Raw genomic sequence first — 19,913 nt, forward strand, 5'->3', positions numbered from 1 at the left:
AGCCCAGGCATCTCCCACCTCCTTTTCGCGGACGACTGCCTGCTTTTCTTCAGAGCTAATCCGGACCAAGCCCGTAAGATCGAGACAATCCTTATGACCTATGAGAGAGGCACTGGACAACTGCTCAACAGAGATAAATGCTCCATCCTTATGGGAAATAAGTGCACTCGTCGGAATTCGAATTCTGTGAAGCAAATCCTCCGAGTGAATTCTGAAAGTTTTGAAGCTAAATACCTGGGCCTTCCTGTCCCTGAAGGTCGCATGAAGGATGGTAAATTCCACTTTGTTAAAGAGAAAATCACCAAAAAGTGCTCTGATTGGGCTAAGAAATATCTGTCTAGTGGGGGAAAAGAGATTTTGATTAAATCTATCATTCAATCAATTCCCACCTATACCATGAGTATCTTTAAATTTTCTGCTAATCTCTGCGAGGATCTTTCTCACATTGCTAGAGATTTTTGGTGAGGTGATGAAACAAACTGCCGCAAGACCCACTGGATGAGCTGGGACCGTATGATCAACCCAAAATCTTGTGGTGGTATGGGTTTGAAAGATCTTCGACTTTTTAATCAGTCGCTACTGGCTAAACAAGCTTGGCAGCTCTTACAGTACCCGGATTCTCTTTGTGCAAGAGTGTTGAAGGCCAAATATTTCCCCCATGGAGCACTTACTGACACTGCCTTTATCAAAAACCCGTCTCCTTGCTGGCAAGGCATTGCTCACGGCCTGGACCTGCTCAAGAAAGGAATTATTTGGCGCGTTGGCTCCGGATCTAAAATTCAGATTTGGCGTGACAATTGGATCCCCCGGGGAAATCTTAAAGTTTCTGCACCTCGTACTAGAACCAGACTTCGCCGTGTGTCAGATTTGATTGACCACACTACTAACGAATGGAAAACAGACATTATCAGCAACATTTTCCATCCGTTTGATGCTGAGGAAATTCTGAAAATTAAACTCCCTCCCACCGATTCTGAAGATGTGATTGCCTGGCAATTTGAAAAAACCGGTGTCTTCTCTGTCCGAAGTTCCTACCGTCTTGGTCTCAATATCAAACATGACCTGTCAGCGATGGGGGGAAGCAATAATCCTGATGGTAGTCGCAGAATCTGGAACCTCATTTGGCAGGCCGGTGTCCCCCCAAAAATTAAAGTTTTTGCTTGGAGATTGGCCTCTAACTCGCTTGTTGTGCAAGCTAATCGCTGCAGACGTGCCATGACAATCTCCCTACTTGCTCCATTTGTGGTATGGAACCTGAAGATGGCTATCATGCTACTACGTCCTGCCCAAAAGCTAAAACCCTTTAGGATTGTCTCCGTGAAGCCTAGGATCTTCCACCTGAAGAGAAACTGAGGTTTTCCGGCGAGAACTGGGTCCTCGTTTTCCTGGACAATATATCCCTGGTTGATCGTGTTCGCCTCCTGTTTCTTTGGTGGAGAGCGTAGCATCTTCGTAATAACATTATTTTTGGAGATGGGAAAGCTTCTATCCAAGCGTCTGCCCGGTTCCTCTGCAACTACTTTGACTCGCTAGTAAACCTGAAGACCAACCAGACCACTACTTGCTCTAAAGGGAAAGGAATTCTTGCTGGACCTAGTCCTCCTCCTCCTGTCCAGCCTGCCATCACCCCTCCTCGCTGGGAACCCCTGATGCTATGCACGTCAAGCTAAATGTTGATGCCAGCTTCCTTCCCCAAGATGGTTCAGCGGCTTGGGGCGCTGTCCTGCGTGATCACAAGGGCATGGTTATTGCCTTTGCGTGGAATGTGATCAACAATTGCTTGGATGCAGAGATGGCTAAAACTGCTGCTTGCCTCTTTGCCATCCAATCGCTTCATCAAGTGTCGTCCCTACCCATGCTTGTTGAATGTGATTCTACTGCCGTGGTTCAGGCTATCAACAGCCCTGGGCCTTGCCGGTCTCCTACTGCTGGGCTCATTGCACACATCAAGAAGCTGCTCGTGTACGACCCAGGCATCAAAGTGTCCAAGGTTAACCGTCAAAGTAATGAAGTGGCAAATACTATTGCTCGTTGGTCTCGTAGTGTGTTGAGTGGTGGTGTTTTGCATAATGCTGTGTCGTCCTGCGCGATGTGCCAGATTATGTTTGATTGTAATCCAAACTCTTGTTCTTAACACGCAACCACTTTTCAAAAAAAAAAGCATAGAAGAAAACATACAGATTCCATGTGAGCAATAATTCCATCCACACTCCAATCTTGCACTTCTGAAATAGGATTAGTGCAATGAAGTAGCATTTCAACAATATCCCTTCTACCTTGAAGTGCAGCTATCTCAATTGCAGCTACACCAACAAACTGCAGGAGTAAAAATAAGGGTCACAACATCACTAATCACAGACTAGTGCACATGCAGATAATTACAGCATCAATACCTTTTTTTTAGGGATACACAGCATTGATACCTAAGTTTTCAAAGACAAACATTTCATACAAGGGCTAGATGGGCTTTTACAGAAGTCAAAATGCAAGGACAAATGATGGAACAGCCTCTTCCGCCATTCTCTACTACATTTGGAAAAGAGAATTTATGTAAAGTTGATGTACTCACTTGCTAATGTACAGTGAACTTGTGGGCTGAATACTTTTTCCATGTTCTATGTGGACTATGTATCACATAGTACCAGTCATACTTTACTAATGCGGTGTATTTTCACATACAAGAATTACCTATCTCTATTAAAAAATATATTCCTGGAAGCACGGGGGTACAGTTGACCAAAATGAAGTGTGGGTGAGCAGATTATTAATCTCTCAAGGACCTAGAACCTAACATGACACGATAGAGAAATAAAACTCAGCTGACTAACAAGAGGGAGTTACATTACTTTGGAGTTATTGACCTTAATGAGTTACTTTGGAGTTATAGAGAAATAAAACTCAGCTGATCAGCACCAGCATCTAATAAGCACTTCAAGATATCTTGTAAGCCATCATTTGTTGCCATCATCAAGTAATCAACACCAACAAAATCAACATAATCCACTCTTGCACCAGCCTGTGTAAGTGAATTAGTATTTGATCATTTGAGGAATGCTTGAGAGTTAATTGCAGAAAAACATATGCACCAAAAATGATGCTGCCTACTTGAAGAAGCTCCCAGTGAAGAAATATTATTGACCTTAATGAGTAGCTTCACGCATTCCAATGATCTATTTTTTATGGCCAAAGACAGTGGTGTAGTTTCAAGATTCAAAACCTTATTAGGCTGTGGGAAGGCAAAAATTAATTCCTTACAGTTTAGGGGGGGGGGGGGGCAAAGGAGCAACAAAGAAATAAATTAAGCACATTATGAGTTACATATATTAGTTAGTATTTCAAAGGGAATACATGAAAAATAAATTTCCTTTTGTAGAAATCAGAAATTAGCAATTATTGCAGCACTCGTAAGAAGGTGAGCATCTTTTGCTTCAAGATAACTAATTAATTATGGTCAAATCACAAATATATGTTTTGCTCTGTACCAACAAAAACTCTTTGGTTTAGATAGAGCATAAGTACTACAGACCACAACAACTCCATGTTTCATTCCAATGCATGATAGTCTGAAATAGGATACATTCGTTAACGGCCATAACAAAAAAAGATTTTATTTTGCACGGAAGGAGAGAACCAAGGAACTGGAGTCTTACATCTGCTTCATGCGCCAGCAAAGTCTTCATAGGACCAACTTGATCAAGACGAGAGGCCACATGCAATGGAGCCCCGTGCACATCATGAAAAGCATCAATGTCGGCTCCCTTTGAAATTAGAAGTTTTACCATCTCACATTGTCCTGGAATAGAAGTTTTTTACTAGTCAAAATTCAACAATAAACACATGTTTCCCTACATGCATACAGTTTCACACAGATTTATATAGAAACAAGGGATCAGGCTTTAGCTTCACTCTCATCATTGACAATATTTACATTGTAGCAAAATCATTTCAAGACTATAATTAGCACTTGAATAACACAGTATTTGGAATCAAATTACTCTACATTCCAATCCTCAAAGTTATTCCATCATCCAAAATCATCTACTCACTCCGTTCAATAATTCTTGTCTCAAATTTGCCCAATTATGAATGTATCTATTTCTAAAAAACGTCTAGATACATGTAATATTTCGACAAGAATTATGGAACGGAGGTATTATGTATGAGCTTGGTAGATTGACGTAACATAGACATATAATATCATCCAAAATTATGTAAAGAAATTCTCCCAAGACAATGGAGGGTGATAGTGAACTGTGACGACCCAAGGAATAGAAATTTTAGTTGTTTTATGAGGGGGCTGATGAGGGGTGATTGAGCCCGGGGCTGTGAGCCTGTGACGGGTTTTGGGGAATGGGGACAGTACCATACCATTCATTGTAGCAAGATGGAGGGGTGATCCCAGTCTACCGGTTATCTTCGGGTCAGCACCCTGAGCAAGTAGATATTTTGCAGTAGCATCTGCTCCAAAAATTACAGAAAGGTACAACGCAGTGTCACCTGCCATATGAAACAGCTTGCAACATAAAAAACACCACACAAGGAGCACGACAAATCCAGAATTCCAGACACTTGTAGCGCCACGCAAAGAACCAAAATTAAACCAAATCGAAATGTTCTTGCAAATTGATTCGGCGGAATGAATTTCCGTCGAATAGACCAAATTTATAAGGCTTCGGTGTTTCCTGAAAAAATGAAATCAATTTCTTGAAATAAAACGAGCAAAATTTCGGAATTTAGGGTTTGCTCCATCCAAGCACGGAGGGGTACAAAATTGAATCGCAGGAAAGGAACAAAACCTTCATCCCCGGGCTTGTTAACGTCCCAGTGAAGGTGCTCCACGAGAAGTCGGCATACTTCCCAACGGTCTTTCCTCGCCGCCGCGCACAACGCGTTGGCCTTGATGATGTCGTCTTCCACGGCGGCCGCCATCTCTTCGCACGCGATCGAGCCACATTAATGTAAACGTAAGGGTACAACGATTAAACTGTATGGCAGCCGGGGAGAGAAGATTCAACGGCAAGTTTGGGTTGCGGTACCTTTGACGAGGCGGAGGTCGCCATCCGTAGCGGCTTGCAGGATCGGGTGGGGAATCTCCTTCTCCACCTTCTTCATCACGATTGGATTGGGAACTTGGGCGAGGTCGGATGAGAGAGTGCTAGGGTTCTCCTTCTCCACACGATTGGCTGGGGAACTCGAGCGAGGTCCGGGACTCGAAGGAGAGAATGCGAGGGCGGAGAGGCGAGTCTGCGGTCGAGAATGGAGTCAGGTAGAGTAGAAAGAAAAAGAAGGTTGGCAAGCAGGGAGGGGTGCGATTGGACCGTTGGAGTGGGAAAAGGAATTTTTTGTTGCATTGCCCCCTACTGAACACAATTGGCAAACCTGGCCTCCTTGAAGACTGAATGCCAAAACTAACCTGGCGGAAAACCTGCTAAGAGGCACGTGTAACTTGTTGACAACTGAATTGGCAGCAAGAGCTTTGAATCATTCCAAATGGCGGAATGATCTTCTCGCCATCTGCGGTGGCGGAACTATTATGTCAGGCGAAGTAGACACACGAGGATCCGCAAAGTGTGAATTTGTTGCAGATTTCGTCCAACGAAGATGGGGGATACACCGAGCCAGCCACAAACTGTATATTCTCTCCTTTCTTTTCATAATCTAATTCCCTTTTTACTCCCGATACAACTCTGATGAGTAATGAATGGGTATCTTAATAACTCCCTGCTGTTACTATCTCCTAGGAGTAAGGAAAGAAAGGAATTAAACATTTCACTCCGTAACTCTCAGAAGCTCCTCTAGCCGCAGCGTTTCTTCTTTCTTCCTCTGTTGAGTTTCTTCCTCCTCCTGCATATCCTCCATGGCTGATCTCTGCAAACAGTAAGCCAGAAAATGGAATCTCCTCTGGTTGAAGGAGAGCCATCAGCCATGTCGCTGCTCGTGCCCCACGGCGCCGCGCGGGGCCTAGCTAGCCTTCCGCCAGTTCAAAAGGCATTAAGGTCCATCCGCCATCAGAGATCGCGGAAAGATCTTCCGCCTTTCCTGTTGGAGGGAGCGACGTGCCTCTTAGCGGGCTTTCCGCCGGGCTAGTTCTGGCAATCGGTTTCTGAGGGGGTTAGTTTTGCCAATTGCATTCGGTAGGAGGCCAATGCATCAAAAAGTTCTGAGAAAAGGCCCGTGACTTTTTTCGAGCCGCAGATGTTTCGGGCTTCTTTGGTTCTCGCCCATGCTGCTATGCCAATTTTTGTTTACAATTGGCTAGCCAAATATTTGGTCAAAAATTTGTTAGTCCATGGTTGGCCAAAACGTTGGCAAGATTTGTGAAGGAAGGTGTGAACAGGTTGGCAAGATTCCTTTGGCAACCAAATTTTTGGCCATCAACCAAACAAGGACCAAAATAATATAGGTCGCCAAAATTTTGGTAGGGCTAACTTTGGACAAGAACCAAACACACCCTTCCTCTTCTTTTGAAATATTTTTGACCAAATTTCTTCTAGAAATGGATTAGTTAATATTAGAATTTGCCAATCTTTAATGGGCATAAATAGAGCGCAAACGTGTCTGCGTTAGCTCGTTAGCGCGTACGGCAACTTAGTAGTCCGCATGCAAGCTAGCACCGAAGCAGGAGCTACCCGTCCACATGCTGCGCTAGCACAACAACGCGGGAACATGCTCATGGATGCATGCTTTATTTTGTCAAATCCAACTTTAAAATGTTATATCTCTCAAACCTTACGTCTGATTTACGATCCGTCTTCACGGTTAATTTTTTTCTCGATGAGATCTTCGCAACAAGATCTCATAAATCGTGTTAAAAGTTGGCACCCTCTAATATATAAAGTTGCCACCATATGGCATATAAAGTTGCCACTCTCTAATATATAAAGTTTCAATATCGCGTGATGGTCGCACTATACCCACGCCGCGCGACGATGTCAACCAATCCGTATCAACTTAGCTGGCTCTTTTCACACCTGATCGATCCCAGCAGCAGACCATGTTGTGTCTATAACTTCAGCACATGACCGCCGCATCAGAGCAAATTGCCCTTACTAAATCAACATCAGTTTGTGTCACGTTAGGTTTGTCAGATGTGGGTCCAACACATTTTGTATGAGTACCGAGCGGAAAAACAAGGACGATAGGACATGGACCATCAGACTTCACGAGTTCAAAAAAGATCATAAAAACTTGACGCAATTTGTCACCCCGTAATTAATACAAATTACCGTCCCTATTGAACAGAAATAACCATGTCATCTTGATCTAAGATGACGCTGCACAAATCATGTCTCTCTTGTTGTCTCTAATGCACACAAATTGCCCCCCCTAATGAATATAATTAGAACTCGCTAATGAACACAATAACCATGCTCATATATTTCAGTCAAAATCTATTATGCAGCACCACATCCCGCGTATCTTCAACTCCAATCAAGATATCACATGCATTCAAAACGACCCCACACAAAAATCTTATCTACATGTCTCTCTTAATACACACAAATTGCCACCCTAATGCACACAAACTGCCACCCATTGTACACACAAATGCCACACCCCAATGAACACAAACTGCCACCCATTGTACACACAAATGCCACACCCCAATGAACACAAATTGCCGCCCGTAGTACACACAACCACACCCAATGAACATAAATTGACACCCATAATACTAACAAATGCCACCCGTATTAAACACAAATTACCACACCTCAGTGAACACAAATTGCCACCAGTAATACAAACAAATTGCCACCCTTTAATGAACACAAATAACGAAGTACGTCCATCTAGATCGGTTAAAGTCTAACACTCACCATTGCATCCCGTATTTCCTCCACTCCAAATTGAGTTACCACGTTCATTTAAAATGATCCACACAAACCTATCTCATTGCCATCCCTCATGCACTCAAATTGTCACCCGTAATGCACATGAATTGACATCATCTGATGAACATAAATTGCCACCCCTAATGCACACTCGTTGCCACCTCAGATGAACACAAATTGTCACTTTAGCGGAGGGGAAGGCGTGTGGAGGCCCATGCAAGTGTTTGCAACATCGCAGCACTGGCGGCCTTGCAGCTTGCACACGCGCGCTCACAGCACCGCGCGGCCGCACCAGCGCTGCTGGGAGTGCTTGCAACATCGCAGCACAGCTGCCAACTTGCAACTTGCACGCGTTATCAGCCGCCACGGGAAATGAGTAATTAATTCATTCTTTTCTGGGTCCTATCTACGTGCAAGTTTGGCATCATCTATTTGCAGGAAAACTAAAATTTAGCATCAACATCAAATTGGACCTATGTGGCAAATTTGGCTTTTGGCACGTCGTGGAAGCCCTTAGGTATACAAATCTCATGTTTTTCGATTTTAGAATTAAAAATACTATGAATAGATACGTATCGAACAAAATCCAATATCAGTGAATTATACTCTCTCCATCCGGATTTATAAGACATACATTGATTTTGTGCCAAACTTTGATGTGCAATTATAAAAAAATGTAGGTATATAAACGTTATATGTTGATTGAGTTTTCCAATACGACAACGATATCTCTTTTGTGTCGCAATAACGTCGTATTACCAAGTAATGTTTCACCAAAGTCCCTTCTAAAATCTCGTGTGGGTCTTATAAACCGATCAGAGAAAGTATACCAGTATGGCAGGAAATAAAAAATGATACAAAGTAAAAAAGTCATCAGCACGAGTTCAAAATAATAATAATACAACAACGATCATCAAGTCTAGCCGTCTAGCCCGCGCGAAATGCGCAGGCCACCATGCTAGTTATACGAATAATAAGTGCTCTCCACTCGAGTAGATGTTCTGTATGAAGCGTGATCAAAGATAAGTGGAATGCGCAATTTTCGGACGATTAATGCAGGATGCAGGCCCTTCCTCAACAGCGGTCAGCTCAGCCTCCAAAGCCTCGTAGCAGTTCCGTAAAACACCGCACGCAACAAAGATGACCGCACCTGCAGTGTCCTGCAGGGACCATGCCGGCGCCAGCCTTCGCCGACTCTGCAACAAAAAAACCATCAACACTTCAGTTTTATAAACCCAGGTTCTGGGTCACGCATTTGAGCCTTGTTTGTTTTCCTTCCATCCGCCCCGCAAGAACAGGGACACACAGGGTAGCTGGAGCAATTTGTCTGCACACTGGATGCTAGAAATACTAGATCGTGGCAATGGATATTGGGATCGTGGCAATGCGTACCCCGGATGAGATGCTGAATCCGGGTCCCTGCTGCTATAACTGGTGACTATCCGCGACGGCTTTAAATCATTTCCATACATGTTCCATGCTTGCCGAAGATAGGAGGCATACAGATGCACCAGTACTACAGTACAAGCTAGCAGCTGATTTTTCCAAATCAAAATCTCTCTCTCTCTCTGATCTTGCTCTCTCCAAGCTAAAGGCGTTGCTTTCAGCTACATCCGTACGATGTTCTCTCTCTTTTTTCCAGATGCATCCTGCTTCCCCACAATATTCAGGGAAGTGTTACTTCGGTCATTCAGTTATGCAGTAATGCACAGGTGAGCTGATGGCCAGAGGCAGTTCCATCGAAGATGATAGCAGCACCATCCTGGAGATTTCGATCTTTTGACTCTGGTGCCACAAGGATGTGGCTGTTCTGGCACGCTTCAGAAATACTGAAACAGTAACCTGAGTGCCTGAACATCTGAACATGTACATACAGTGATACAGAGTTCCTCGCAAAAAAACAATTTGTACATACAGAGTTACAGATTAACAGATGTACTCCCTCTTCTCTGTTGCTTGCTTAAGTTGGTAGTACAATTAACAAGCTGGAAATATGTACCTGCTCTGCCATCCACTAATGACTGTTTCCACTAGCATCGTATCATTACTTTGCCTTTGCCATAGTACCAACGAGAAAGGCATCTGAAGAAAGCTCCAGCTCGTGTATGTTGCCGCTGAACACACTGGAAGTTGATTACTCGTCCCCAATGTTTGACAGTTAGTCATGCAAACTAACAGAAACGTTTCTCGACACGTAGTTTTATTAATTTGGGCTATTTACAGAACAAAATTGCCGCCGAGATTGCGTGCATACTGTGGCTGAGCTGCTCGGAGCTCCAAGCTCGTTCGCGGCGTACTAACGGTTCTAGGCTGCTTCTTTTTTTGCGAGGACATCTGGACATGGTTCTAGGCTTCTAGCTATACAGACATAACACCGTCCCAAAATTACTACGCGACCTTGGCTGGAATCACGATGGGGCTCCTGACGATGTGGTCGTCGGAAACCCACCTGAGGTTGCCCTCGGCGCCGGCGACGCTGGGCTGCCCGGCCCACCGTACCGTCACCGTGAAGCTCTGCTTCTCATCGAGCTCCATGAACCGCAGCATCGGCGGGTTAACCGTCACCGACACGTCCTCGGGCATGTCCACGACGGCCGCGTACACGGAGCTGGGCCTCCCGACGTTGGTCACCGTGCGGGTCACCGTGATGGGCTGCGCCAGGAGGTTGACGACGAGCGACGGGTAGTTGAGCTCTGCCTCCGTGGTGGGCCGGAGGCTGCCGCAGGCGACAGGGCGGTGCGCGATCTCTGTGGCGCCATCGTCGCCGATGCCCAGGCCGCAGAGGTAGGGGAGGTAGTCGTCGGCGTGTAGGTCGTAGACGAGGCCCGGGTCGACGGCGAGCGCCGGGTTCACGTAGCCGGCGCCCATGGCGTAGAAGGTGGCGTGGCGGTACTGCTCGTCCTTGAGTGGCACCCCGGTGCGGTCCACGGCGTCTGAGCTTGTCATGATCGCCGACTTGATCGCCGCCGGGGACCAGCTCGGGTGGAGGCTTTTGAGGAGGGCGGCGATGCCGCTCAGGTGCGGCGTCGACATGGACGTGCCGGACTCGACGAAGAAGGAGAGGCTCACGCCGCCGTCGGAGAACTCTGGGTGCGATTCGCTCGGCGCCCACGCGGCCAGGATGTTCATGCCGGGCCCCGTGATGTCCGGCTTCAGGATTCCCGGGCTGGCCTTGCTCGGACCTCGGGACGAGAAGAAGGTGACGGCCGGCGACGGGGAAGAGCCAATCACCGTGCCCTTGAACGCGATGCTCGCCATTGGGTTGGCCGTGGAGTTCAAGTAGGCGACAATTTTTGTCCCGGCGTCGTGGCTCACGTGCGACGCTGGGAGCACGTGCGGGTCGGCGAAGGTTGTGTACCCATCGGCCGCTCTGTTCATCACGATCATGCCCGCGCCGCCGTACGCCGCCACGGTCTGGCCGGCTTCGACGCGGCCGTTGAGCCCCCTGCTCTCGCAGAGCACCACCTTGCCGCCCACCTCGGCGCCGCGCAGCACGCTGCAGTCGCGGCTCGTCTCGGAGCCGTCGGCGCCGGGGAAGACGAGCGGGAGCGGCTCCGCGGCGGAGTTGTTCGTCCCCGGCTGGTACAGCGACTCGCCGTCGAACACCTCGCCGTTGCCGAGCCTTACGGTGGTGCGTATCGCGCGGTCCATCGTGCCGGCGGCGACGGTGAGCATCCACGGCGCACCGTTGCCGACTGACCCGGGCTCCGGCCCGGCGTTGCCCGCCGCGCAGCTGACGACGATCCCCCGCTCCATGGCCTTGAACGCGGCGATGGCGACGGGGTCGTAGTTGAACTGCGTGCCGGACGACGAAGCGCCGATGGAGAACGACAGCACGTCGACGCCATCCTTCACGGCGGCATCCAGCCCGGCGATGATGTCCATGATGGAGCAGCGGCTGCGCGTGCACACCTTGTAGATCGCCAGGTGCGCGTGCGGCGCCATCCCGGAGGCCGTGCCGTCGGCGTTACCCCGGACGTTGGCGTTCTCGACGAAGCTGCCGGCCGCCGTGCTCGCAGTGTGCGTGCCGTGGCCGGCGTCGTCGACCGGCGGCGCCGACGAGTTGACGGCCGCGCTGCCGAAGGCGCGCGCCCCGACGATCTTGTTGTTGCAGCCTCCTCCGGCGATGGCCTTGAACTCGCACGTGCCATTCCAAGTCTTGGGCGGCGGGTCGAGCCCGTCGTCCCCGAAGGAGGGGTGGCTGGGAAGTATCCCGGTGTCCAAGATCCCGATGACCACCCCGCGGCCGAACCCGGAGCGGCTCCAGAAGCCCTCGTTCCCGAGGTGGAGCCCGAGGAAGCCCGGCGAGCGGGTGGTCGCCAGCGGCAGGAACACCTCCGGGTACAGCCTGAGGCACCCCGGCGTGGCCCTCAGCGCCTCGGCCTCCGAGTCCGTCAGACGCGCCGCGAAGCCCGTGAACACATCGGTGTAGGAGTATATGATGCGCGGGCCGTCGTCTCCTTCCTCCGAGTCGAGCGCAGCCGCCTGTTGTGGCAGGAACGACCGGTGCCACTCCTCGACGGAATCGACGGCGGGGCTGGCACCCCTTGGGTCCAGGTGCACGATGTAGTTCTTCCTCTCCTGCAGGTAGTAGGACGCGCCGAGGAGCAGCTGCAGGCACAGGCAGGACAGGAAGGCGAGACGGAGTAGCCACTGGGGCTCCATGGATTGCGAGTGCGCAAGCTAGTGTCCCGCCCGGTATCAGCTAGCCGGAGGAAAGGTGTGGTGCGTGCCAACGACGAGCCGAGGCTCAGGCCACGCTCTGCTCGAGCTTTAGTAAGGTGGCAGCTGCGGCCTGCCCGGTGTCGGAGTGGAGTGAAGAGGAGTGATGGGGGGGAGCAGTGGCCGTACGTGAGCTGGAGGGCAGCGCTGCTACGTTTACTGGCGCTGAATGATGGCGATTCATCTATCATCTGCATCGTTGGTGTGGGTAGTGTGCTCCCCGTGTCCGCGCCCCGGTGTATCGCCAAGCCGTGCCGCTGACTGCTGTCCGTGGGGGACCCGGTTGTGTAGCTGGATCGGTCGGGATAGGATTCCGGTGGCCATCTTTTTTGTTGGGACGCTCGTGTAGCAGGGAGAGATATTTTCCGTGGGGCCGAAACGCCGGTGGCTCCGCAGTCGGTGGGTCGGTGAGCGACGGAGGCGTTTCTGGGTGACGCAGCGGCCGAGCGCGAGCGGTGCGGCTAAATGGTCGGCACTATCGTAAATGGTCGGTTGACTTGTGGGGCCGTGCTCCTTGACGACTGAGGCATGAAACACTCCTCCGGCTTCCAGGCGTCCGTTTCGACGTGAGTGTGCACCGGTGAGTCAGGCCGGCAGAGGAAAACAGAGACCATGAATTAGGTGGGCACGGCGGAAAAGGCGGCGATCCCTCCTTCACCAAACCCGAATGCCAAGGCAGACCATGAGAGATACGACACGCACGGCACGAGCTCCTGAGGAGGTCCGTTCGCTTCCAAAACCCAAAAGCAAATACGATGCCGCCCCCACACGACACACTGGCTGGAGACGCCACCGTCTTCTAGGATGCAGACATGCATCGCATCGGTGCCCACGAGCACAGCAAGTACGTGCAGGCCCTCGGGCAAGTTAATCTTTTGCTCTTTGGCCCGACCTCCCACGGTTAAACTTGTTGCAGCAGTAGTACTTTATACTTTAGGCCGGTAGTAGTAACCAGTACTGCTAGCTGCTAGGCTGCCGGGGAATCGGCAGGACACACGTATGCGTGCGAACCAGGGAAGGTTTGTGGTTGTATAGCCCGTGCCACAAGCATCCAAGGCGGCAACGCGCGTGCCCTGCACCAGTAACCGCCGCCGTCGGCGACGCCAACGTAGATGCTCGGGAAATTTTATACTGGCCCGTCTTTCTAGTGTAGGAAATGCACGCGTGTCAGAGACCGCCCACGCGGCGCTAAGTATGGATATTTCCTCTCATCGCACGGCACGGGAATAGACACACGACATCCCTAGCTGGCTAGCTCTCTTGTGTTGTGCAAGCTCGTGGAGTACGAATACTCCTACTGGAATTGTACAGTGGGGCTTGTTGAGGAGGCAAGGCCGACATAAATTAGCTTATTCGGTTATTCCGTCTTGATTTCTTATTATTCCGCTGAATCCATATCGTGGATGGCGACGGCTCGGTTAAGCCCTGCCTCGGTCCTGCATGACACGGCACTGTGCAGATTGACTTCGAAATTAATACTGCATGTTCACGTCGGCTTTAGTTTATGCAATCATGCAAACCTACCGGACTGTGCGTTGGTTTACAAACTGACTACTAGAATTGTCCACTTTTTTATTAAAAAAACACCACCTTTTTTATTCATTTAGAAATGGCAAATATATATTTTTGTCAAAAGGCCGGTACCCTTAACTTCTTTTCTTCTCCATCCGTTTCATAATTCTTGTCAAAATATTACATTTATCTAGACGCATTTTAGAAATAGATATATCCATTTTTTGGCAAATTTGAGACAAGAATTATGAAACGTCATTTTTGGACAAATTTGAGATAAAAATTATGAAACGGAGAAAAACAGACTGCAATAGTCCCTGGTCCCCTCTGAAACGGTTTTATTGCCACTATGTTATGGTTTTACCCCTGTCTTGCCACGTCGACATATCATGTTGACGTCATATTTCTTTTTTAAACCTGTGTCCATTTGTTTTCGCATAAAAACTAGGAAAAGACTCAAGTCCCACACCAGCGAGAGGAAAGGTGATAGCGGTGGGGCTGGCGATCGACCTCAATGACGACAGCTTGGAAGACGGATCAAGAGGGGTAGATAGGAAATGAACACGAGAGAGGTTAATTAGCTAGAGTTCGGGCCCAACCGATTAGTCAACCAAATGCAAGTGCATGGTTAGTCAACAGGCCCAACCAGAGCACCCAAATGGAGCCTGGAGCATATGTGTATCGACCAGCTGCTCCGTCCGTTTCCATGTGAGATGATCATTTGGACCCAGCTCCGTGTCCCACATGTAGATTCAAGTCAGCCATCCGCCTGTTGCTAATTAAGTAGACACGACTTGACCATCCAATACACGATTACAGGGTATATCTCGGGCAAATTAAGTCCATGCATTGCATAATGAACGCGAATGCCCAACACCCCGTGCACTGAAGAATATAGAGCAACCCATTCCGGCGCATGCGAGACGTCCAGTGCAGAGCATATTATGGCAAGAGATATGTTGTATCGCTGCTGCCGTTGATGCCCAACTAGTGCACCTCTACAGTACGGATGCGGAAATGCGTGTAATATTTCTCTCAAGTTAGCTCTCTCCAAAGCCTTAGCGCACCGGTTCTCCGACCATCCCTTGGTCCACATGGAGGTCTGAGAGCTCCACTAACATGGACACCCATGGAGGATGAAGCTTGAAGTCAAAGTTCTCCATGTTGTCGAGCTAACGGAAAGATGGTGCCCAGAGTGGATGGGTGTGTGGTTAGCCTATTTGGGTCCAAAGAGGCTCCAATGATCTTAATTTCTGGCCGGCAAAACTGATTTGTTGAAATAAGGTGTCTTTATTGTTGATGGAGACAAGTTAGTAAATTTGATTTTTCCATGCTGTGTGGGTTGTTTCGACATGCTACAAGCACCTATTTTGTTTGCAGCGAAGGTTCGAATGAGATGGATGCAGACGTTTTGGAGTCTGTTGTGAAGAGTTGGATGGATGCTTGAAACATGCTATTTGGTGTTTCCCGTGCTCTTTGCCTGTCTTGCAAGTTTTGATTTTTCATGTTGCGTGAGGTTTCTGCTGTAACAAAATATAGATTTATTGCATGCCCTGATTTTTTTTTTCGTTGCATGCATGTTTCAAATGCTTTGTAACGGTGGAGATTCAGGTCAGCCATCCGCATATTACATAGCAGACACTATGTGCCCATTCGTTATACACGATTACATGGTATATACAGACAAATTAAATCCATGCATGATGCACTACATAATGAACGGGAACGCCAACGCCCAACGCGACGGACGTGCCAAATAGAGCGATCCATTCCGGTGCGGGCAAGGAATCCGGTTCAGACATGGCATTATGGCAAGAGCATCGCTGCCCACATATACTGCAGTGCTAGTAACTGTAATGACGCGGATACTGCGCGCATTATTGGACCGGCCACAGTAGTGGTCAGTGGAGGCCTGTGGCTTGCGTGAACCCGGCTGCTAGTTAATCATCTCGCGGGGGGTAGCCGTCAGGTGGAGGCCCTGATCGATGTAGAGCGTGATCATGGTCCTGTAGTTGACGCTGGCGCCCTCGTCGCGCAGGGCCAGCACGAAGAAGCGGAGTAGCACGGCCGCGAAGATCTTCATCTGCCTGTACGCGAACTCCTTCCCCAGGCAGATCCTCGGACCAGCCTGCCACGCGCGCATAGAAAGCAGGAGGCAGTGGCACCCACAGAGTTCAGAAAAAAAACCTCACCGTAAACTGTTCTCTGTTGGGGTGGTGTCTTGTGGTCTAATTTACCTGGAAAGCTGTGAACTTGAAAGGGCTCTCCGGCTGAAACATGCCGTGCTCGTCGAGCCACCGTTCGGGCCGGAAGGATCCGGCGTCCTCGCCCCACAGGCGCTCCATCCTGCCCATGGCGTAGGGCACGTAGAACACGATGTCCCCCTTGCCCACGCTGAAGCCGTCAGGCAGAACGTCGTCTGAGAAACACTCCTTGTTATCCTGAAACACCAAGGAAAAAAATTGAAGGAACATACAGTAGCAATCAGATCTGCAGTAATTACAGTCTTAGAAATCCACAGGCACAAGCTACGGACGCTGCAATGTTTATCCATGACCACAATTCACAAATTTAGGACGTGACACGTATATAGTGTATTAGTATCTCTATTCTCTGGACTTACCAACGGGACAGAAGGGTAGAGCCGGAGTGTCTCCGTGAGGGCAGCGTGCAGGTAGTGCATTTTATTCAGCGCCTCATCAGTCAGGCTCTGCGAGAACGCGTCGATGGAGGCGGCCTGGCCAGCGTTAACGGCCTCCTTGGTCTCCTGGCAGATCTTTTCCTGAACCTCCGGGTGTTTGCAAACCATGTAGAGGAACCAGGCCAGCGCTCCCGCCGTCGTGTCCTTGCCGGCTATGACGATGTTCATTATGATGTCCCTGAGGTACTTGTAGTCCACCTCCCCTGTTTCGCTCCTGGTCACCTTCATGAATCTCGACAGCAAATCTTGCTTCGAGTCCTATCAAATTTCAACCCAAGAATCCATCTGAATTTATTCGACTCAATCAGAGGAAGTTGGATTAATTACGGTGTCGTACGTGTGGGTTGGTGGCGTCGGACGAAATCTCATCGGCCCTGGCACGGATGTGCTTGTACACGAACCCGTCGACGACCTTGATCCTCTCCCTGAGCATCGCCTCCGCGCGGACGTTGAGGAGCCTCGCCACCTTCCAGAACGCGTTGACGTAGCGGAGCAGGCTGAACTCGCTGGCGTCGTCGAACGCCGCGGCAAAGCGGCTCCCTTCGCTGTACATCGAGCCGCCCAGAGTGTTGAGGTCCAGGCCGAAGGCGATGGTGAAGATGGAGTCCATCGTCGCTTTCATCAGCAAACCCTGATCGTAGAAACAAATATCGGACAGCGTCGTCAGCACAACACTGCCCGGCCATTAATTCCATAATTTTTTATACTCCGTATTTAGATCCCGAGATTGATAGGTCGAGCGGTTGCCTGGAAGTCCATGGGTTTCTTCGCCGCGGTGTTGTCGGAGACGATGTGGGCAAGCTTGGCGGCGTTCTTGTTGAAGACGCCGCCGCTGAAGTCCCGGAGGGCCCTCGTCGAGAAGTCGTAGCTAGCGATCTTCCGCTGCTCCTTCCACTTTTGGCCGTCCACCGCGAAGATGCCGTCCCCCAAGAGATCACTCATGTTCTCGTAGTTAAACTCGCCCTGGGCACATATTTGTTCAGAACTTCAGAAGTTCGGAACTTCAGATACACCATGGGACACTGATGAACATAAGGATTTGAAACTGTGAATCTGATTTGGCTGTTTGTCACTAGTAACTAAATTTTGATGATCTAGTATTCCCTCGTCACATAATTATTGTACTATCAAATTTAGCAATATCGTATAGTTTATACCAATTCTTTACCTAATCCAAACAAAGATGAACGAAAATCCTATACTGAAAACAGAAACAAGATCTCCACGCTGTCAGTCTGATGGATCTAATTAACTCTTCCAAGTACTTTACTTACTGACACGCTACTACAGTACTTCATCCGATTCATAAAAAATGTCGCCCATTTAGTATAAAATGACGACTATGAATTGGATGGAGTATTTACATATACCTTGCCGTAGTTGCCGAAGTTGGTCTTGAGGATATACTCGACCACCGCCGGGTCGGACGTGTAGACCAGCCGCCGGCCGGGCGCGAGCAGCCGGAACGTCTTGTGCTCGCGGAACAGGCCCGTGTAGTAGTCGTGCAGCTGCCGGAGGTGGTACACCTGGTGGAACACCGTGCCGGCGGCGGGTGGGTACCGCTTGCGGCCGGTGACGACGACGGCCATGTACGAGCAGATCGCCAGCACCGCGAGGCCGAGGCCGGCGATGGCCAAGAAGGCCGGAGACATGCACACTGGTATCTCCGTCGCCATGGCTATACTCGCATGTACCTTATCACCTATGTGCGTTGTGGGTGACGGGGTGAGTGATGTGCTGTGTGGCCAGGCCGTATCAGCTAGCTTTAAGTATCGGCGGAACGTGCAAAGCTGTCTTCTGTGAGTAAACGAGTACAGTAGTCAGTAGGCTATTATATCCTTTCACGTGTGCTGATCCGCGATCCGATATTCTGATGGAAGTATTGGCGCGGCACTCCCTCGGTCCCGGCCCCCGATAGTCAGTGTGCATATATTTGAAAATGGGAGATGATTTTGTACGCCCGGCACATCAAGCGCACGCTTCGGACACCACGCTCGCTTGCCACGTGCCCCCGTGGTCTCTTCCGCGTTTTCTCCCGCGTGCCTGTCAGAACTCCACGAATTTCCATCTCCTTTCCTCGTTGGCACGGACAGTCCGTGTCAGGATGCCGGTGACGGACTGCAGGTTGCAGCACTGTTGTTGTTGCTGCTGCCGGCTTTCCTCGACTCCGTGCGACCCTGCTGTCCACCCGTGCCCTCCTCTCATGCCGGTGACGGACTGCAGGTTGCAGCACTGTTGTTGTTGCTGTTGTCCAATTAATTTGCAGAAAACCATGAAAAAACCGTAACAACGTGCCCACAAACGTCATGCACAACTTTCATCGGACTGGCTACCAGTACACACTACAGACCACCATAGAGAGGGACTGTCGGTCCTACCCGGGGGTGTCATCATCATCACACATCACTTCTCAAGCCGGCGACTCCGACTTCATAACAAACGAACACCAATGAAACCCACGCCACAATGGCCGCACAGAGCCCATACCGAGCTATGCCAAACAGCCGGCCGCCATGTCGAGGACAAGGTAGTTTCGATTCCGAGAATAACCTCCAAAGGGAGAAAGGCAAGCCTTGCGTTGTAGATCGCCGAACATTTAACTAGGTTTCACGAGGCACCTAGTAGGAAGCCCCCAGCGCGTCCACCATAGCAACATCGTCATCGGCAACAGCCCCTCGACCGACGACTCTGACTTCACCACCAGCGAACACAGAAGGGAACTCTGCAAAACCACAGCTTTAACACCGTCACTTCCGCAAAGAACGTTGTAAGGACAAACACAGAAAATCACAGACGGTCGACGCTGAAGGCCACGCCAAGACCATGCTTCGCTTGCCACCATTGTCGTTGCTGCACAAGTCGCAACGTGACCGCGAGCCTCCATCCACTGGTCCCTCCAGGCGGCGTGAGCTCCAAAGACGATGCCTCCAACAAGGGGAACCCCGCCGAGCGCCGCCATCATCAGGTTCTGAACCTGGGGTTTCCCCCGGAGCTCCCCTCGGGGATGGTTGGAGAGGACGACGTCACAACAGCGCCTCAAAGAAGGTGACGATGCCCTCGGACGTCACCGCTGCCGGCTCCGGCCAGTGACCAGAGGCATGGCTTTCACCCGGCGCAGTTTCCCCACCCGCCACCCGAAACCA

At 49.8% G+C, this 19,913-nt stretch overlaps 2 protein-coding genes across 3 annotated transcripts; both read right to left on the minus strand.

Moving 5' to 3' along the window:
• Positions 1-9,754: 9,754 nt before the first annotated feature.
• Positions 9,755-12,772, minus strand: LOC100823482 (subtilisin-like protease SBT1.2). The gene has a single exon (XM_014900029.2). It carries the CDS (start codon positions 12,498-12,500, stop codon positions 10,224-10,226), a length of 2,277 nt encoding a protein of 758 aa, XP_014755515.1. The 5' UTR covers positions 12,501-12,772; the 3' UTR covers positions 9,755-10,223.
• Positions 12,773-15,656: 2,884 nt separating this feature from the next.
• Positions 15,657-18,558, minus strand: LOC100840136 (cytochrome P450 704C1). 2 transcript variants are annotated; one of them, XM_010236631.3, is made up of 6 exons: positions 18,141-18,558; positions 17,518-17,733; positions 17,108-17,401; positions 16,693-17,019; positions 16,307-16,510; positions 15,657-16,197 (listed from the first exon to the last, which is right to left on the minus strand). In XM_010236631.3, exons 1-6 carry the CDS (start codon positions 18,444-18,446, stop codon positions 16,006-16,008), a joined length of 1,539 nt encoding a protein of 512 aa, XP_010234933.1. In that variant the 5' UTR covers positions 18,447-18,558; the 3' UTR covers positions 15,657-16,005. The 2 variants fall into 2 exon arrangements, with proteins under 2 accessions (XP_010234933.1, XP_003574226.1); XM_003574178.4 differs by having other exon boundaries at positions 16,693-17,028; positions 18,141-18,553.
• Positions 18,559-19,913: the final 1,355 nt, after the last annotated feature.

Source organism: Brachypodium distachyon, chromosome 3 (assembly GCF_000005505.3).
Source record: "Brachypodium distachyon strain Bd21 chromosome 3, Brachypodium_distachyon_v3.0, whole genome shotgun sequence".
NCBI classification, from domain to species: Eukaryota; Viridiplantae; Streptophyta; class Magnoliopsida; order Poales; family Poaceae; genus Brachypodium; species Brachypodium distachyon.

Excerpts from the sequence above, each read along its gene's own strand:
- LOC100840136 (XM_003574178.4), bottom strand. The coding sequence starts at position 18,446 with ATGGCGACGGAGATACCAGTGTGCATGTCTCCGGCCTTCTTGGCCATC. Across the intron at positions 17,734-18,140 it reads ACTTCGGCAACTACGGCAAG|GGCGAGTTTAACTACGAGAA; the intron begins GTATATGTAAAT and ends ATATGTGCCCAG. Across the intron at positions 17,029-17,107 it reads CCGACGCCACCAACCCACAC|GACTCGAAGCAAGATTTGCT; the intron begins GTACGACACCGT and ends GAAATTTGATAG.
- LOC100823482 (XM_014900029.2), bottom strand. The coding sequence starts at position 12,500 with ATGGAGCCCCAGTGGCTACTCCGTCTCGCCTTCCTGTCCTGCCTGTGC.